The sequence below is a fragment of the Akebia trifoliata genome, chromosome 7 (genome assembly GCF_017979445.1).
Source record: "Akebia trifoliata isolate Shusen 1 chromosome 7, ASM1797944v1, whole genome shotgun sequence".
Classification (NCBI taxonomy): domain Eukaryota; kingdom Viridiplantae; phylum Streptophyta; class Magnoliopsida; order Ranunculales; family Lardizabalaceae; genus Akebia; species Akebia trifoliata.
In genome coordinates, this window is record NC_141381.1 from 31,710,327 (window position 1) to 31,726,899 (window position 16,573).

General features: G+C 37.2%; 2 protein-coding genes across 2 annotated transcripts; one reads left to right on the plus strand and one right to left on the minus strand.

The window, feature by feature from the left end:
• Positions 1-647: 647 nt before the first annotated feature.
• On the plus strand, positions 648-9,721 carry LOC147399081 (2-hydroxy-palmitic acid dioxygenase mpo1-like). Its single transcript, XM_086448495.1, has 4 exons — positions 648-1,143; positions 9,112-9,174; positions 9,267-9,338; positions 9,423-9,721. The coding sequence occupies exons 1-4, from the start codon at positions 796-798 to the stop codon at positions 9,537-9,539; spliced, it is 600 nt and encodes a 199-aa protein (XP_086304621.1). The 5' UTR covers positions 648-795; the 3' UTR covers positions 9,540-9,721.
• A 1,318-nt stretch (positions 9,722-11,039) lies between these two features.
• On the minus strand, positions 11,040-12,951 carry LOC147399082 (pentatricopeptide repeat-containing protein At5g15300-like). The gene has a single exon (XM_086448494.1). The coding sequence runs from the start codon at positions 12,759-12,761 to the stop codon at positions 11,130-11,132; it is 1,632 nt and encodes a 543-aa protein (XP_086304620.1). The 5' UTR covers positions 12,762-12,951; the 3' UTR covers positions 11,040-11,129.
• Positions 12,952-16,573: the final 3,622 nt, after the last annotated feature.

Sequence of the window (16,573 nt, forward strand, 5' to 3'; positions counted from 1 at the left end):
TTTGTAGATGTAGCAGAGAATTCATTGATTATAAAAATGAAGAATTCATTTGAAATGCATGTTTTGGGAATTAAAATGAACAATGTACGAAGACCAAAATTTCGATTTTTATACACGTTTTGGGAAAAATCTCTTTCTTTATTTTTGGAGTCGTGATTATTTGATGTCCCCTCTAACATACGCTCTTTGACGTGGCATGAGCTAAAATTATAGATTCTTTTCTCAGGATACACAACTGTACATCCCCATAAATATGTGCAATTGTGTATCCTAGGAAAAAAATCTTTGATTCCAACACATGCCACGTCAAGGGTGTATGAGAGCATAGTCACAGGGAGAGTCAGAAAATCATAATTCTTATTTGTAATAGAGCCGTGATTTTCTAACTCTCCCGCGTGACTGTGTATAGAACCCTTGATCTATTCCTCGGGATACACAACTGTAATTTTATGCCCCGCCACGTGGAGAGAGTCAGAAAATCATTATTCCTTTTAATATGGTGTGATAACTAAAAGTTGGAGTGCCAATAGCTGCTCTCTTTGTTTTGTTATTGGTGACAACTCACAAAATCAGAAAGCGTAAGTTAGCACAATACGCGCGTTTTAGCGAGCAACGCCAATGTAAACGGCAACCAAGGGGCGGTAAGGATTCTTATGTCATGCGTAATCTTCAACGTTTTCCTAATTTCGTACTTTCTCATCTTCTTATATATTAAATCCAAAAAAAACCCATTAAAATCTACACAAAATTTTTCTTTTTGTTTCAAAAATTTTAAGGTCTCTTGAAAAATATTCAATGGGGAGGAGTGGATTGCTTGATCTTGAGAAGCATTTTGCCTTCTATGGGGCTTATCATAGCAACCCAGTAAATATTTTCATCCACATGTTGTTTGTTTGGCCAATCTTTTTTACAACTCTTGTTCTTCTCTACTTCACACCTTCTCTGTTCCACCTCCCTTTGTTTGAATTATCCCTGTTTGGAAACTTGGTTTTGAACTTTGGGTTCTTGGTGACTTTGATCTACGCCTTGTTTTATGTCTGTTTGGATGTAAAAGCTGGTTCTTTTGCTGCTCTTCTCTGTTTTCTTTGTTGGGTCGGTAGCAGTTCTCTTGCAAATCATCTTGGGTACTCTCTTGCTTGGAAGGTGAGTAGGTGTTCTTTAGTTTTTATATGAAATTTAATGTGGGTTTTGTTTATTTTGTTCAATTGATATTGCAAATCATGGTTGGGTTGGGATGATGGTTTGTTTGGAGCTTCTAGTTTGATTTGTCCTACTCAAATCTATGTGGGTTTTGTTTATTTTGTTCAATTGATATTGTAAATCATGGTTGAGATGATGGTTTGTTTGAAGCTTCTATTTAGGTCTGTTCTTCTCTATTTGTGTTATTGTTGTGTTTGGGATGGTTAAGAGATCACCTTGGGTTTTCTACATAGTAGTTGCTTATATCTCTCTTTCTTGGAGAGTTTGATGTAGTTGTTTTTATTTTTTGGAATTGGTTCTTATATCTTTGTGTTATATGAATTATGTTTATTTTTTTTTTTGATAAATATAAATTATATAAATTGAAAGGCAAACGGACGGCTGAGGTAGCCCCCAAACAACAAGACAAGAAAACAACAAGAAAAGAGAAAGAAAGCAAAAGAACACGTCCTACTTGGGACTACAAACCACACATGTTATCCCAATTAAAAACAAAGTCTTGGAAACACACTCCCTCAAATTCTCTATTCAGTTTTGACCAAAGGAAGAGCAAACCCAAGATCTCCAAAATCACAATGTGAGACGAGCTCTCCTTGCTATGAAAAATCCTGTTATTGCGTTCTCTCCAAAGACCCCAAGCAATTGCGAACGGCAGGATAGCCCATAGAAGCTTCTTTCTAGAATCAAATATATTTAAACTCCAACCCTCTAGAAGCGCCAAAAAAGATGAAGGAAGTACCCAATCCACCTGGAAACGGGATAAGAAAAACATCCAAATATCTCGAGTAAAAGGACAATGGACAAGAATGTGGTTAATAGACTCCCCATCCCTAGAACAAAGAAAGCAAAAATTTGGAGTAATCCACCCTCGATAGATCAAATTATCCAAGGTGAGAATTCTTCCTAATGAGACCAACCATAGAAAGAAAGACACCTTTGAGGGGACATGAACGGACCAAACAATGGATGGGGGGAAAGAAATCTCACCCTCCGGCAACAAGCAATAATAGAATGACTTAACAGAAAACTTCTTATCCTTAGCCTTGAGCCATTCCCTTCTATCTGGCTCGTTCTCTCTTAATTGAATCGAATTGAGGAGATCTAGAAGAGATGTAACATTTGTCAATTCCCAATCGTTAAAGTACCTCCTAGATCCCAAGAGTCCGTGTTCCCATCCCGAATCAGACATTGTCTTACTGAACTATTCTTTTTCAACGAGCAAGCGTACAAGGATGGGAATTGAGTAGACAGAGTTGAAGTTCCACACCATAAATCCTCCCAAAATCTGACCTTGTCCCCAGTCCCAACTTTGTATCTGATTCCCCTTTCAAACCTCTCGGCAACCTTCATAATACCTCTCCACACACTACAGCCATAAGTCCCTGTGGGCTCTCCACTATACCACCCAAATCTCTTCTCTCCATATTTTGCCTTAATCACTTTCCTCCACAAGTTATCTCTTTCTTCCCCAAATCTCCATAGCCACTTGCCCAGGAGAGCTTTATTAGTTAGTCTTAGCCCCCGAATTCCCAGACCTCCATTCTTCTTCGGAGTGCAAACTATCTTCCAATTCACCAAATGATACTTTTTACCACCGTTATTGTCATTCCACAGAAAATTCTTCATAAGTCTTTCAATCCTAACCTCCACTGATTGTGGCATCGAAAACATGGATAAAAAATAAATCGGAATACTCGTTAAAGTACTCTTAATCAACGTTACCTTACCCCCTTTTGAGAGGTATTTGGCCTTCCAGGTACTCAATTTCTTTTCCATTTTCTCGATAACTCCCTCCCAAATGTTTTTACTGCAATACGGAGCCCCGAGAGGTAAGCCTAAATAGGACGATGGAAGCATATCACTCCTGCACCCCAAAGTAGTAGCTAAAACCTGAAGACCCTGCACCTCACCAACACCAAACAACTTGCTTTTCTGCAGATTGACGTGTAAACCTGAAATTGCTTCAAAGCAACATAATAAAATCCGAAGCACTCTCACTTGTTCTCTAGAGGGATCTAAGAATACTAAGGTATCGTCTGCGAATTGCAAATGTGATATCAACGGGCCCTCACTAGACACTCTAAAACCGGATAACCTCCCTAACTCCACCCCCCTCCTAAACAGTTTTCCCAATGCTTCTGTCACAATCAGAAATAAAAATGAGGATAATGGATCCCCCTGTCTTAACCCCCTGGAGCTTCGAAAGTACCCTGTTGGACTACCATTGACTAAAATAGAAAAGGACACTGACGTAACACACTTCATAACCCACCCAATCCACCTAGAACCAAATCCCATCCTACCCAACATATACTCCAAAAAATCCCAACTCACATGGTCGTAAGCCTTTTGCATATCGATTTTTCCTATTAGCCCCGCCTTCTTGTCTTTGATTCTAGAGTCTAAACATTCATTCGCCATTAACACTCCATCCAGAATTTGTCTTCCCCTAATGAAAGCACCTTGCTCAGAACCGATTAATTTCTTCAAAACTTCTTTCAATCTGTTGGCCAACACCTTGGATATAATTTTGTACACAGATCCCACTAAACTAATAGGCCTAAAATCACACAAGTCTGCCGCTCCCACTCTTTTAGGAATCAACGCCACAAAGGTACTATTCAGGCCATAATCTAGGCATCCTTTTTCTTGTAACTCCCAAACCACCTTCATGAAATCCTCGGATATAATCTCCCAACATGACTTGAAAAATTTCATTGTAAAACCATCTGGTCCCGGAGCTTTGTTCCCACCCATGGTGTCCACTACTAATCTCACTTCCTCCTCCCTAATCTGTCTTTCCAACCACCCCCTTTCTTCATCAGTCAATAATTCAAAATCAAGATTGTCCGGGCGAGGTCTCCTATCCTCTCTTTCCTTATAAAGCTCTTTGTAGTAACTCACTACTCCCTCCCTAATACCTTCTTCCCCTTCCACCATCAACCCATTAATCGTCAAATTGGCCATTAGATTATTTTTTCTATGATAATTGGCCACCTTATGGAAAAACTTCGTATTATTATCCCCTTCTTTGAGCCATTGGATCCTTGACTTCTGATGCCAACTTATCTCCTCCATCAACGCCACTCTTTGATATTCTACCTTAAGCTCAGTCCTTATCACTCTCTCATCTATTGCTAGCTCGCCCCGTTCCTCTTTATAATCGAAATCCTCAATCTCTTTCAAGAGCTCCCCCCGTCTCAACTCTACTTTCCCCACTTCCTCCTTATTCCATCTTTTCAATTTTTCTCTTAAGTATTTGAGCTTATTCTTAAACACCACACCTGGATACCCCACCGTTGGACATTCACTCCACCAATCTTTGACTAGGTCTACAAAATTTGGATGAATAAGCCACATATTCTCAAATCGAAAAGGAATCGGTCTAGATCGGCTAGACCCCGCCTCAATAACGATAGGAGTGTGATCCGAGACCAAACTTAGGGCTGCTGTGTGAACCACATTATGGAACTTCTCTTCCCACTCCCCACTAACCAAAAATCTATCTAATCTAGACATCTTGGGTTCAACTTGATTATTAGACCAAGTAAATCTTCTCCCAAGCAAGGGTAAATCCATTAAGGCAAAGCGATTCACAAAAACATTAAATTCTCTCATCCCCTTAGTGATTCTCTGCCCCCCATTCTTCTCGTTGGTGAATCTGATGACATTGAAGTCCCCCCCCAGTACCCAAGGCTTATCCCAATAACCCGCGGTGTCCTCTAACTCTTCCCAAAATTGTTTTCTCTCCCTACACATAGTGGGTCCATAAACCCCTGAAAAAACCCATTGAAACTCCTCATTCACGCGCCTACACAAGATCGAAATAGAAAAAGCCCCCACTATGTTGTCAGTCACTTGAATGAACTCCTTATTCCACATCAAAATAATTCCGCCTGCACTCCCAATAGCTGGAAGAGCAACCCAACCAATATTCCCCTTCCAAAGATCCTTTATCACCCTATCATCGCAAACCGAAAGCTTTGATTCTTGAATAGTGACTAAGGTAGGCCTTTTCGATCTAATAAACGCCTTCACGGCCGCCCTCTTCCTTCTATCCCCCAACCCTCTTACGTTCCAAGACAGAATTTTTATCGTCATAGTAACTTGCAAAAAGCCCAAGTCTCAACCGCAAACCAACTCTATTGTTGTTCCGCCACCTTGGCCAATTTTGGCCTGCATAACCTCTTCACCGATTCCATAGGAGCTACCACAACCACCTCATTCGATTGACCATCCCTGAATGTTTGAATTTCTTGGCTATCCGACACATCTAGACCCAACTCATCAACATATACTCCACTATCCTTACTTAACTCCTGCAACTCTGTCTCAAGAAGAGCTCTATCCTTTGAATCTCCTATAACTACTCTTAAGATAAGCGAACAATCCTTGTCTTCTGTCTCATGAACTATTCCAAATTCTTCCGCTATAGTCAAGGCTTGGCTAACTAACCATTCTACTGTTTCCATCTCAGTTTGAACTAGCATTGGTTTGCTTTGTTGTTTCTATTTTATTTTATGAAGTTTGGTTTCAGTTTTGTGCCCAGCCAATCTTGACAGGGAGCATCAGCGGCATGTCCAGAGAGCATTGCTCAAGTTATACTTGTTTCCGAATTGTAGATGGTTTTATCAAAGAAAAATTCTGGTTTTAATGTTGTTGGGATATTAGAATTAGATACATTAAATGCTGGGTAGCATAAATACAGTTATTGTTCTGATGTTGTTGGGATTATTGATAGATACATTAAATACTGGGTGACAAATATTTTTCTTGTTCAATATGAAAATAAATTTTATTTGCGTCTTTAGTAAGTGAATGGGTCTTTCTTTTATTTTATTTATTTATTTTTTTATGCTTGATTTGATTTAGATTTTATTATTTGATTGAATTGGGCACCCCTATCCTCCGTGGTTCCGTGAATCATGAGCCTCTGTGCATATCATCTGCTGTTGTATTTGTTTGTATTCGATTGACGAGTTGTTTTTCTAAGAGAGAGAGAGAGAGAGAGAGAGCTGGAATTACTCATAAAAAAAGAGATTTGGGATTATTGTGGGCTAGGTGGCTTTGTTTCATTTTTGATAATTGGCAAATCAATGTTAATTAACTCATTATTTCCCTTTTTTCCTTTACACATTTTAACTGTATAGATCAGGTTTTTTATGCTTGATTATGTGTTAAGTAGTCTTACTTATTTTTTAACAAAAAAATATCTGGTGAAAGGAGCTCCACTTTTGTGTGGTTTGTAGGTCGCACAAGTATCATCTTATTATAGGTCCTACATCAATGAAGTGAGGACATTAGAACCTTACACTTGTAGATCAATAATATCCTTTGGGGAATGAGAAACTAATGCTCAAATTAACGTTGTTTAGATTTTTAATCATACTTCTACAAGTGGAAGAAAGTTGAGTGGGTTAACATATGGCTTACTCTTGCTCTTACTGAAGTTAAGCTTGAGAGTTCTATGGAAGAGCCCATGCGCACAAGCACCATGCAAGCTGGGCATGGGGCAGGCAAGGATGTGGGCGTTAATGATCATTCTTTTAGGTCAAAGAACTCCTTAAACAATTAATTTATTACAATTGTCCTTTTTTTTGTAACCATGGGACCTGTTTGTTAGAGAATGTTCCACATTCTCGTTAATTCCAATGCCACATGTCCCCTTCAGTTCTATGTAAACTCAGATGCAGAAACAGAACAAAACTTCTACATAGACTCATGTTCTTCTGCTTTATTTTCTAGTTTGCTATTTTATTTATGCAATCAAGGGTGAAACTGCGTAAGATTCCTTCACCGAGGATTGCCGAATCCTGGGGATGGACATCCACAATCTTTCAGCATCACAGTGTGGTGAGGGGTGGGAAAGAGGGGGCACCTCAGTCTACATCTTCAAACTGATAAGTTGTATTCTTCTGTTTCATGCGTTTAAATGCTTGACCTGATACTGCTATTTGTTTTTTATTTGGGAATAAGATTTGTTCAGTTCAAGCTGCAATAGTCATTTGATTTCTTTCTAGTATAAGATTCTGAATTTTTTTTCCTATTTGTTATTATTGTACACAATAGAAGTAGGTATTTTCTTCTTCTTTTTTTCTTTATCTTATCTTAATTAGCGTATTTTCTTTTTCTTTCTCTTATCCAAATTAGCTGTGGCTTTTGTCTGTTTTTGACTGTATTTTTTTGTTTTATCTTTGCCAAACTGTTGTAGGCTATCTTGTTGTGTCATGCACTTATTGTTTTCTTACTTTGTTTTTTTTCTTCTTCCATTTCTATATGGCAGGTTGTCTAATTGTTGTTTTTTAAGATTAAGGATTGTTCTTTGGTTGATATTGAATTACTATGAGTAGTTCTCCACAATTCACCAATCCATAAATTACTTATTATTTGGTTACCTGTTCTAGTTTTCCGTCTTGTTCAAAAGTTTCATATCACCACTTTTGTATGTGTGGCGCAGCTTTCTGAACTTCTATGATCCTAACATCTTTCACTTCAAGATATCACACTCCTAAATGCTAGCATTCTATTTGGTGTGTGAAATTCTGCATATCAGGTCTAGCATTTTGATTGAAGTTTGGAGTATTTTTCACATTTCCTTTTCTACCCTAAATTATCGGGAAATTATTAAGGCGTGTTATTTTCTAGACTAGATATTACCGGACCTGCTGGGGAAGCTTGGATTGTTCAATAGCTAGATGAATTTGTGAGGTTAATCAAAGTTTGGGTTTAATCTCCCTCTTGGGGGCATCTTTTTGTGATTTTTTTTAAATGGTCCTTATCACCAGCTTCTGTGTTATGCTCTTTTGAGGTGGAGAGATCTCATTGATCCCTTTTTATCTCAATCATATGAGCAAACCCGAATGGTAGAAAGTGGAGAGGAACACTTTATGGAGATTTCATCTTGAGAGGAGGTGAGGAAGAAGTCAAGAAATATTAGGAATCTAGGTGAGGTTCAACAGGGTAAGGATGCTTAAAGGTGGAGGATGCAAATAGCAACAAATGAAGCTTCCTAGGTCTAGAAAGGTGAGGGGAATTCAAGAAGAGTTGTAGTTTGGTTATTCTTTCTTTCTTGGTTTCAGTTGTCTTGGGTTTTACCACAAACGTTCTTTTTGCTTTTGGAAGTGTGGACCTACAATATCTTCTCTCCTAGAAAAAGGTACCTATGGGCTATTCTTCCTTTGGCCATTGGTTGGGGTCTTTGGAAAGAGAGAAACTACAGGGTGTTCCAGGGTAAGGAAAGTACATCTCAAGATGTGCATCTGGATATCTGGGTTTGTTTTACCTTTGGTCAAAGCTGACCGAGGATTTCTTGGGGGTATCCTTCGAGAATTTTGTGTTCAGATGAGATTCTATTTGTGATTCGTAGAGTTGCTGGGTTTTATGTTGTTTGTTTTTGCTTTTTTGTTTCTTTTTTTTTCTGTCTTACTTGGTTGGGGGCTACCTTGGCCTTCTTCTTTTGCATTTTTCTTTAATCAATAAAATTTTATACTTGTAAAAAAAAAAAAAAAAAGAGTTGTACTTTTGGGCGGCTACTAGGGCAAGTTGCGAGAGAGGTTCATAGTGATGAGCAAAGAAGACTATAACTGAATACTAGTGTGTGAAGGAGACCTATTCAGGTGCATAATGAGAAGGGTAATTAAAAGGTGTATCACATATTGTACTAGTAAGTGTCAAAAAATCTTTAGGTTCTAGTTTTTATAATATCTTACGAAATTGCCCATATGGATACAGGCTTGATTCAAATTGGATCAGACATCTGAAATTTGAATCATGTTTAAAGTTATTAACTCATGTCGATATCACTATTCTCGTTTAAGCCTCATCTCAACTACTCCTTTGAAGTTATATTTAATCTGTTCTATTTTTTAATGATCTAAACTAAAAGCTGGAAACAAATCACTTTATATTCAGGTAGTTCTGGTAGCTCAGTTGTCTTGTTGGACTGGGCAATTCATAGGCCATGGAGTATTTGAGGTAACTAACCATATTGTTTCACTTGGAGCTACAAAAATTCGTTACTGCTCAGTAAGTTCAAACAATTTAATTTTCATTCGATATTTCCGCAGAAACGAGCTCCCGCTCTTCTGGACAATCTCTCTCAAGCCTTTTTAATGGCTCCATTCTTCGTTTTGCTCGAGGTAATTATGTCAATCCTACTTAATTTGAGGATCACTTATTCAATTTGAATGGGCTGTCATTCTGCAATGTTTTGGCTTCTTCAGGCTCTTCAGATGTTCTTGGGATATGAGCCATATCCAGGTTTCCAGGAAAGTGTGCAAGCAAAGATAGACGCTGATATCAAAGAATGGCAAGATAAGAAGCAAAAGAAAGTTTCTTAGTTTATAACTTGGGTCAGGGCTGTGTTCATCTTTTACTACATATCTATAACTAGAATCTTCTATAATTGTGGTTATACATACACTTGTACCTATGTACCTTGTGAAACTACATATGATACAACTAATGTGCTTCTGATTGCATGGAATGGGTTTCAGATTAGTGGCCTTGGGATTTATCTTTACACATTGCACACATACATTTATTTAAACTATTTTTTGTGATAAGGCTTTGATTATGATTAGTCGACTATGGTATTCCAAAGCTACCAAATCTGGTTTGGACATTTATTCGAATTTCCATCATTAGGTTTCAATGCCTTTAAACAGTTTGTATGTGCCGATGATTAGTATGCCCCCCAACAGAAATACAAGATCCAAGATGTTTCAGAGTACATCAGTGAATTTTGCTTGCCTAGATAGATCTAAGAATGTTCCTGTATCTTAAGCCAAAAAGAATAGGTTGAGTTGTCTGCTACCTCGCCCTTAGTTATATTACATTCTCTTGAAGAAATCAAAAGCTTCCTTTGGCTTACTGGTTTGCAGATCTGCCGATCATGATTTTCTAAAGAAACCCATTGTTTCTTTCTTTCTTTCTTTTTGACAGAAAAGAGTGGTTTTCTTTAGAAAACCATTCTTACTGCAAAGATATTTTAAGTAAAGCTAGTTTAATGATTTGGGCATGGATTTGGGTCCAATCTGTCATATAGGAACATCATGTGGAGATGAAGGGGAGAATTTAGCGATTGATTTAATGCAAGTTGAAAAGGTCCGAGAAGGCTGAAAATGATATCAATGGGGGCAGTAAGAAAAATAAGAATACATGTCTTGAATAAAGTTATAATTCCAGAGAAGAGTTGAATGACAAAATTGGATTCATCTTTAAAGGCATATATTTTGATGATGTGGGTTTAGTGTTGGGATATGAGAATAAAATTAAGAGAGCTCAGGCCTTGAAAGGGAATGGTAGAACTAAAGAGAGCAACTCTTGATGGGAGTTGATCAAGGTATTGTTGTGGCTTGCCGCCTGGAAGTTTGAACCATTGAGGATGATGAACCTCAATCCTTAATAAGAATGCCTCAAATCTCAATTTATTTTTGTTAAAACTAATTTACATACTATTTGCTTAATTTATATTGATATCTTGGTAACTCAAATACCTACATGAAAGGTTACAACTAATTTGTGGAGGGTTGGAGTTTGAATATCTTCTCTTTCAGAAAGAGACTTCTCTGGACTATCCTTCCATCGGCCATTGTTTGGAGTCTTTGGAAAGAGCGCAACAACAGGGTATTTCATAGCAAGGAGAGCTCGGTCCACACAGTGACTTTAGAGATTATTGGACTTCTGTTCCTTTGGTCTAAGATGAACAAAGCGTTTGAAGGAGTGCGCTTTCAAGATTTCTTATTTAATTGGGATGCCATCTCTGACAGCTAGTGTCCATCCTTGTATTTTTTTTTCTTTATTTTTGTTTTCTTCCTTTTTTTTGTTGATTCTTGTGTGTTGTTTGGGGGTTATCTCAGCCTCCCCCTCTTCTTCATTTATATAATCTTATACTTATCAAATAAAAAAAATACCTACATGAAAGAATATCAAAGAACATTGTTTTTTAAATTCAACTTGGGTTTTGAATCAAACAAGAAATTCATGAGCTCTTTATTATCTGCTTCAATATGGCTACATCCAGGTTCTTTCCTCACACCCCTATCATCCATCAACTTCCTCATCTTCTCCACGCCATCCCATTCACCCGTCGACGCATAGATATTTGAAAGCAACACATAATCCCCGCTTTGATCCCGTCTCATCATCAGAAGGTGTTCATTTGCACGCTTCCCCAACTCAACATTCCCTTGAGTCCTACATGCCCCAAGTAAAGTCCTCCAAATTATGGGATTAGGCTTGATTTCCATGGCTTCTACAAACTCAAATGCTTCATCCAATAGCCCTGCACGCCCAAGTAAGTCTACCATGCAACCATAATGCTTAATGTTAGGCTCAATACGATACTCAATTCTCATAAGATCAAAGTATTGACGTCCCTCTCTGACCATCCCAGCATGACTACAAGCGACTAATACTCCAACGAATGTGATCTCATTTGGCCTGATTTTCTCCCTCCGCATCTCTGCAAACAAACGAATGGATTCGTTGGCATGACCATGGAAAGCTAATCCTCCAATTATTGAATTCCACGTCGAGACATCCCTCTCTTTCATCACTCTGAACACCTTGAGTGCTCTCTCAATGCTCCCACACTTAGCGTACATGTCTATAAGAGCATTCCCAAGAAGAACACTGAAGTTTCTCGAACCCATCTCCATGAGGAAGCAATGTATCCTCTCACCGGCATCCATTGCCCCCGAGTCTGCACAAGCAGACAACAAGCTTAACAAGGTCACCTCATCCGGTTGTTCTCCCACACGTCGCATCTCTTCAAACATCTCAAAAGCCTTCTCATGAGATCCACAAAGCACATAGCCCGCGATCATTGCATTCCAAGTGACAACATCCCGCTGAGGGACCTGATCGAAAAGTTTCCTCGCACTATCCATCTCCCCACCCTTAGCATACCCAGTAATCATAACATTCCAAGAAACCAAATCTTTAACTGGCATCTTGTCAAAAAGCCGACGGGCCATCCCCAATTTACCTCGTCTCGCATACCCCGCTGTCAATGCGGACCAAGTGACCACATCCCGTTTCACTGATCCATCAAAAAGCGCTTTTGCAACCTTCAAATCTCCACAATTCGCGTGAAAATAAATAAGTGTATTACCCACAAAAGTATTCGATTCGAACCCAAATTTCACAACTTTCCCATGTATCTCATTACCCATTTTGACCCAACAGAGCCTAGTGCAGGCCTTGAGAAGAAAAGGGAAAGTGAAGTTATCGGGCCGTACACGGTGTTCCTCCATCTGGGTATAGAGGGAAATGGCGTCAGAAGGGTTGAAGCTCTGAGCTGAGCCTCTGATCATGGTGTTCCACATGAAGATGTCTGGTTCAGTAATTTGTTCAAACAGGCGGTGAGCATAATTTATAGTTCCAGTGATGGCTATGGCACTAGTGAAAATAAGCTCTCTTAGTGCGGAAGAGTTGGAGTTGAAGCCATTAACAACCATCAAACCATGGATTTGTTTCAGAGCTCGTAAGTTCGAACATCGTTGCCATAGGCTCGACCGTTGGGAACGATGGGAGCTGTTGTCAGTTTTCCTTATCATCACAACGACTTTTTAAATCTTCAACCGTCCAATGTAGAAAATCTTCCCATTGGTTTGATCTTAACCATCGATTACAAACTCTTTCAAGTGGATTCGATCCTAAAACTCGTTTACCAACTCCACAAGTGGACTCGGAAACACTGAAATGTAACCAGTCGAGTTATGGATTATGTTATTTATTTAATTTTAAATTAAATAAAAAAATTATTTTGAAATATGTAAAATATTTGATTTAAACTTGTCAAGTTACTCATGCAATCAACATTATCGGCCAACGTTTCTAATTGTTATATCCTTATTTTTATTTTAAAACTCGCGATTTTCTAACGCCCCTTCTGACACACGCGCCCCCGTGCGCCAATTAATTTGGTATGAGCCAGAATCATAAATTTTTCCCTCGGGAGACACAACTACACATCCTCACAAATATGTTCAGTTGTTTATCCTAATGAAAACAATCTATGATTCTAACACAAGCCTTGTCATAGGGGACGTCCGAAAATCATTATTCTTATTTAAAATATAATTTGACTTTTGTTTGAATTATTTAAAATGATATGAGATTCAATCTATAAATTGGCTTGAGTAAGAAAAATATAGTTAGAAAGCTCTCATCGATCTTTACTTTTTCTTTTTTAACATATATATTTCAAACATAAAATTATTATAGAAAAAAAATATAATATTGTTAAAAACTTTAGTCCTATAGCTCACTTAGTTTAAAATGTTTCGAAACAACTTTGAAGTTGTGTGTTCAAGTCCAACTTACCCATAAAAATAAAAAAATTTAAAACATATGCCAAATAATTTAGTTGGTAAAATCTTTGTTGATGATACTAAGACCTAAGATCAAATCCCGTCAGCATCGAATTACTGAACTCATTAAAAATGGACTTATTGATAAAACGTAAATAAATATACTTTGTAATTTGTATAGATAATCCATTTGTTCGACTAAGAATAATAGGAGAATGATCCCAGTTATACTTGGAATCCATTCTATATTTAACCAATGTGAGATTAAATATAAGAGATTATTAAGTTACAATTCTTTTAATTTAATTTGATTTCTTCAAAGTTTTCACCCAAAATATATTTTCTTGGACTTTTGGTTTAAGTGGGTACAAGTCTCTGTCAAACGACATATAGGACAATATTTCAAAATTATATTTTAATTCTTTCTAAATATTTTTTTATTTAAATTAATCCAATAATTCCACCAACTAATTTACCTTTCTAACAAAGTTTCAACTATTTTGGATAGGATCTATAGCTCACTGGTTGACATATTATAATTCTACTTTTGAAGTCCTGGGTTTTAGTCCAACTTCTATCTATATATTAAAAGAATATTTCTATTAATTTTCTATCAATAGAAAATCATATTAATTGTACGACGTCACGATATTACATCACATTGGATGCTTTTCTCGCAAAGTGAAGTCAAGGACTCTAAAAGAAATTTTGAGACAAAATTATTAGAAGCACCGACATAAATAACCACCCCTTGTCGTAATGCGATGAGGATTTGATTATTCACATTTCATTTGATGGTCAAAGATGATTTAAATGTTTAGCCACGGTAATTCCACCCTCCACCCACCCTTGATCGAGGAAAAAATGAAAATGTCTCCAAGATTACTTATAATGTTTGGAAGAAGTGACATAATTGTATAAAGTCATTTGATTTGAATGCTACATGAAGAATATAAGCCTAACGACGGAACAAGAAGATCTAAGACATAAATGACCATGACATGAGTGATTCGACAAATTTGGATTCTTTATATATATATATATACAAGTTGGGATCAGATTGTCAATTACAAGCACATTAATCAATAATCATAAAGTCATTGTTCCAATCCTTGACATTTAGAACCTGTATGACTGAGGAGGGAATAGGCAGGGAAAATGGTTTTTTCAGAAATACTATTTATAGATGTTTGATTGCATATTTTTGCAGATAAATTATTTACAATGAAAATACATTTTTTTAACTTTTGGTAAGAAAATATTTCATCAGGAGTTGGCCTAGTGGCAAGTTGAGCCTTGATAAGCTCCTCAGGAAAATTAAGTCAAGATTTCAAAATCCCGTGAAGCAATGAATTCCTTTGAACCACCCTCCAAGTTCAAGTTGACTGTCGACTTAACTAGTTGCACACAAGACTTTTTGAGGGGGTGGTGCTTGTGACCGTAGGATTAGTCTCACCCGAAGAGTGGGGATACCCACAGTTAGCAAAAATATATGTCCTGATATTATTATCGCACGATTACCCCACCTTAGGATGATGAAACACTAACATTCATTTTTTAAAGAAAGCAATTTTCACATTACAAATTTCTCTTTAATCATACAAACCCTAAGAATGAATTTTAAGATAAATTATTTTTAATAATCTAAATGCAATAATGTATTTTTGAAGAATCTAAAGTCTTACTTGAATACATCTCTTCGTGCAAGAGCAAAAGTCCAATCTCTTCACACAAGAGCAATGACCTATCTAAATGTTTGCTAACTCCCTATAGGAGCAGAAATCGTCAAAAAATTCTATTCAAAAACAGTGCAAATCTCTAGATTTGAATGGATCTGCTTCTGGACCCAGTTGTACTCCACTCTACTAATAGTCAGCCATGGGGGAGATGGAATGGACATAAGCTGTCATCCAACCAGCTTTCACCATAGGTCCCACCATGCAAGATTGATTTTGTTTTCTTTCTATGATGACTTATACGAAAGAAATGAAAAATATCTCTAAATTGTTATTTATTTAATTTAAAATTATAACATCATTACTAGTTTGATTTTGGGATTGGATAGGAGCCCACGAAACCTACTTTGAACAGATTGGTTCCATGGAGTCTCATCTTTTTAAATCTGTTCAAACGGATTTGACATTAATTGATAAATATGAAATTATTTATTTTTGTTATTAATTGGATTAAGAGCTGAATAACACCAAATCTCGTTTTATATCAAAATTCCAGCCATTTAAATTCGTGTCCTGAGGAAGTTTCACATATCTATATGACACAGATCTCTAAAATAAATCTCTGATAGAATATTTTGAAGGTGCCAACTTAGCTAAGTTGGCAAGGTATGTGGAGTGTTGATCCCAGAATCTAGGTTCAAAATGTATTGAACCTACTTTTCACGTTGATCACTAACTCCTTGCTTGTCTAGCAAAAAATGATAAATCCCGATAGTTGGATTTTATGTTTTAATTGATAGAATTTCATATTTTTATATATCATTTTCCATGAGTTGCTTAAACCACATTCATCATTAAGTGTTAGTTGAGATGGTAAGGATGATTGGATTTGTCCTCCAGGTCATACTTTCAAATCTCTATGTGTCCCTCCACATAAAAGTGACTACATTTAATGCTGAACATGTACTAGGATGATTGGCACGTGCAATCTGTCAAAGCAAAAAAAAAAAAAAAAAACTTAACCCACATGCACACATTTTTTTATATGAGAAATGCTAATTAATCGTTTTGAATCAAACTAGTAATTGATTTTGTTGAGTTTTTATAATCAACATTTTTAATCTATATAAACACAATTTTGAAGTTTTTTTTTTTTACTAAGTGTTGAGCATAATGGTTTGGGCCTCCCTTTAAAAAGGGAGAGGTCTTGAGTTGAAGCCCCCTCATTGGCCACTCATCCGAAGTTATTCCGACTTACTATATGTGTGGCTCAAGCTGAGGTGGGTCCTGGAGTGGCGAGAGTCCCCTCTCGGTAAGTCCCTCGGACCCCTTCAAATCCCGCCTTTCCTCTGGGGACTGAAAGTTCCTAGTTCGACAAGA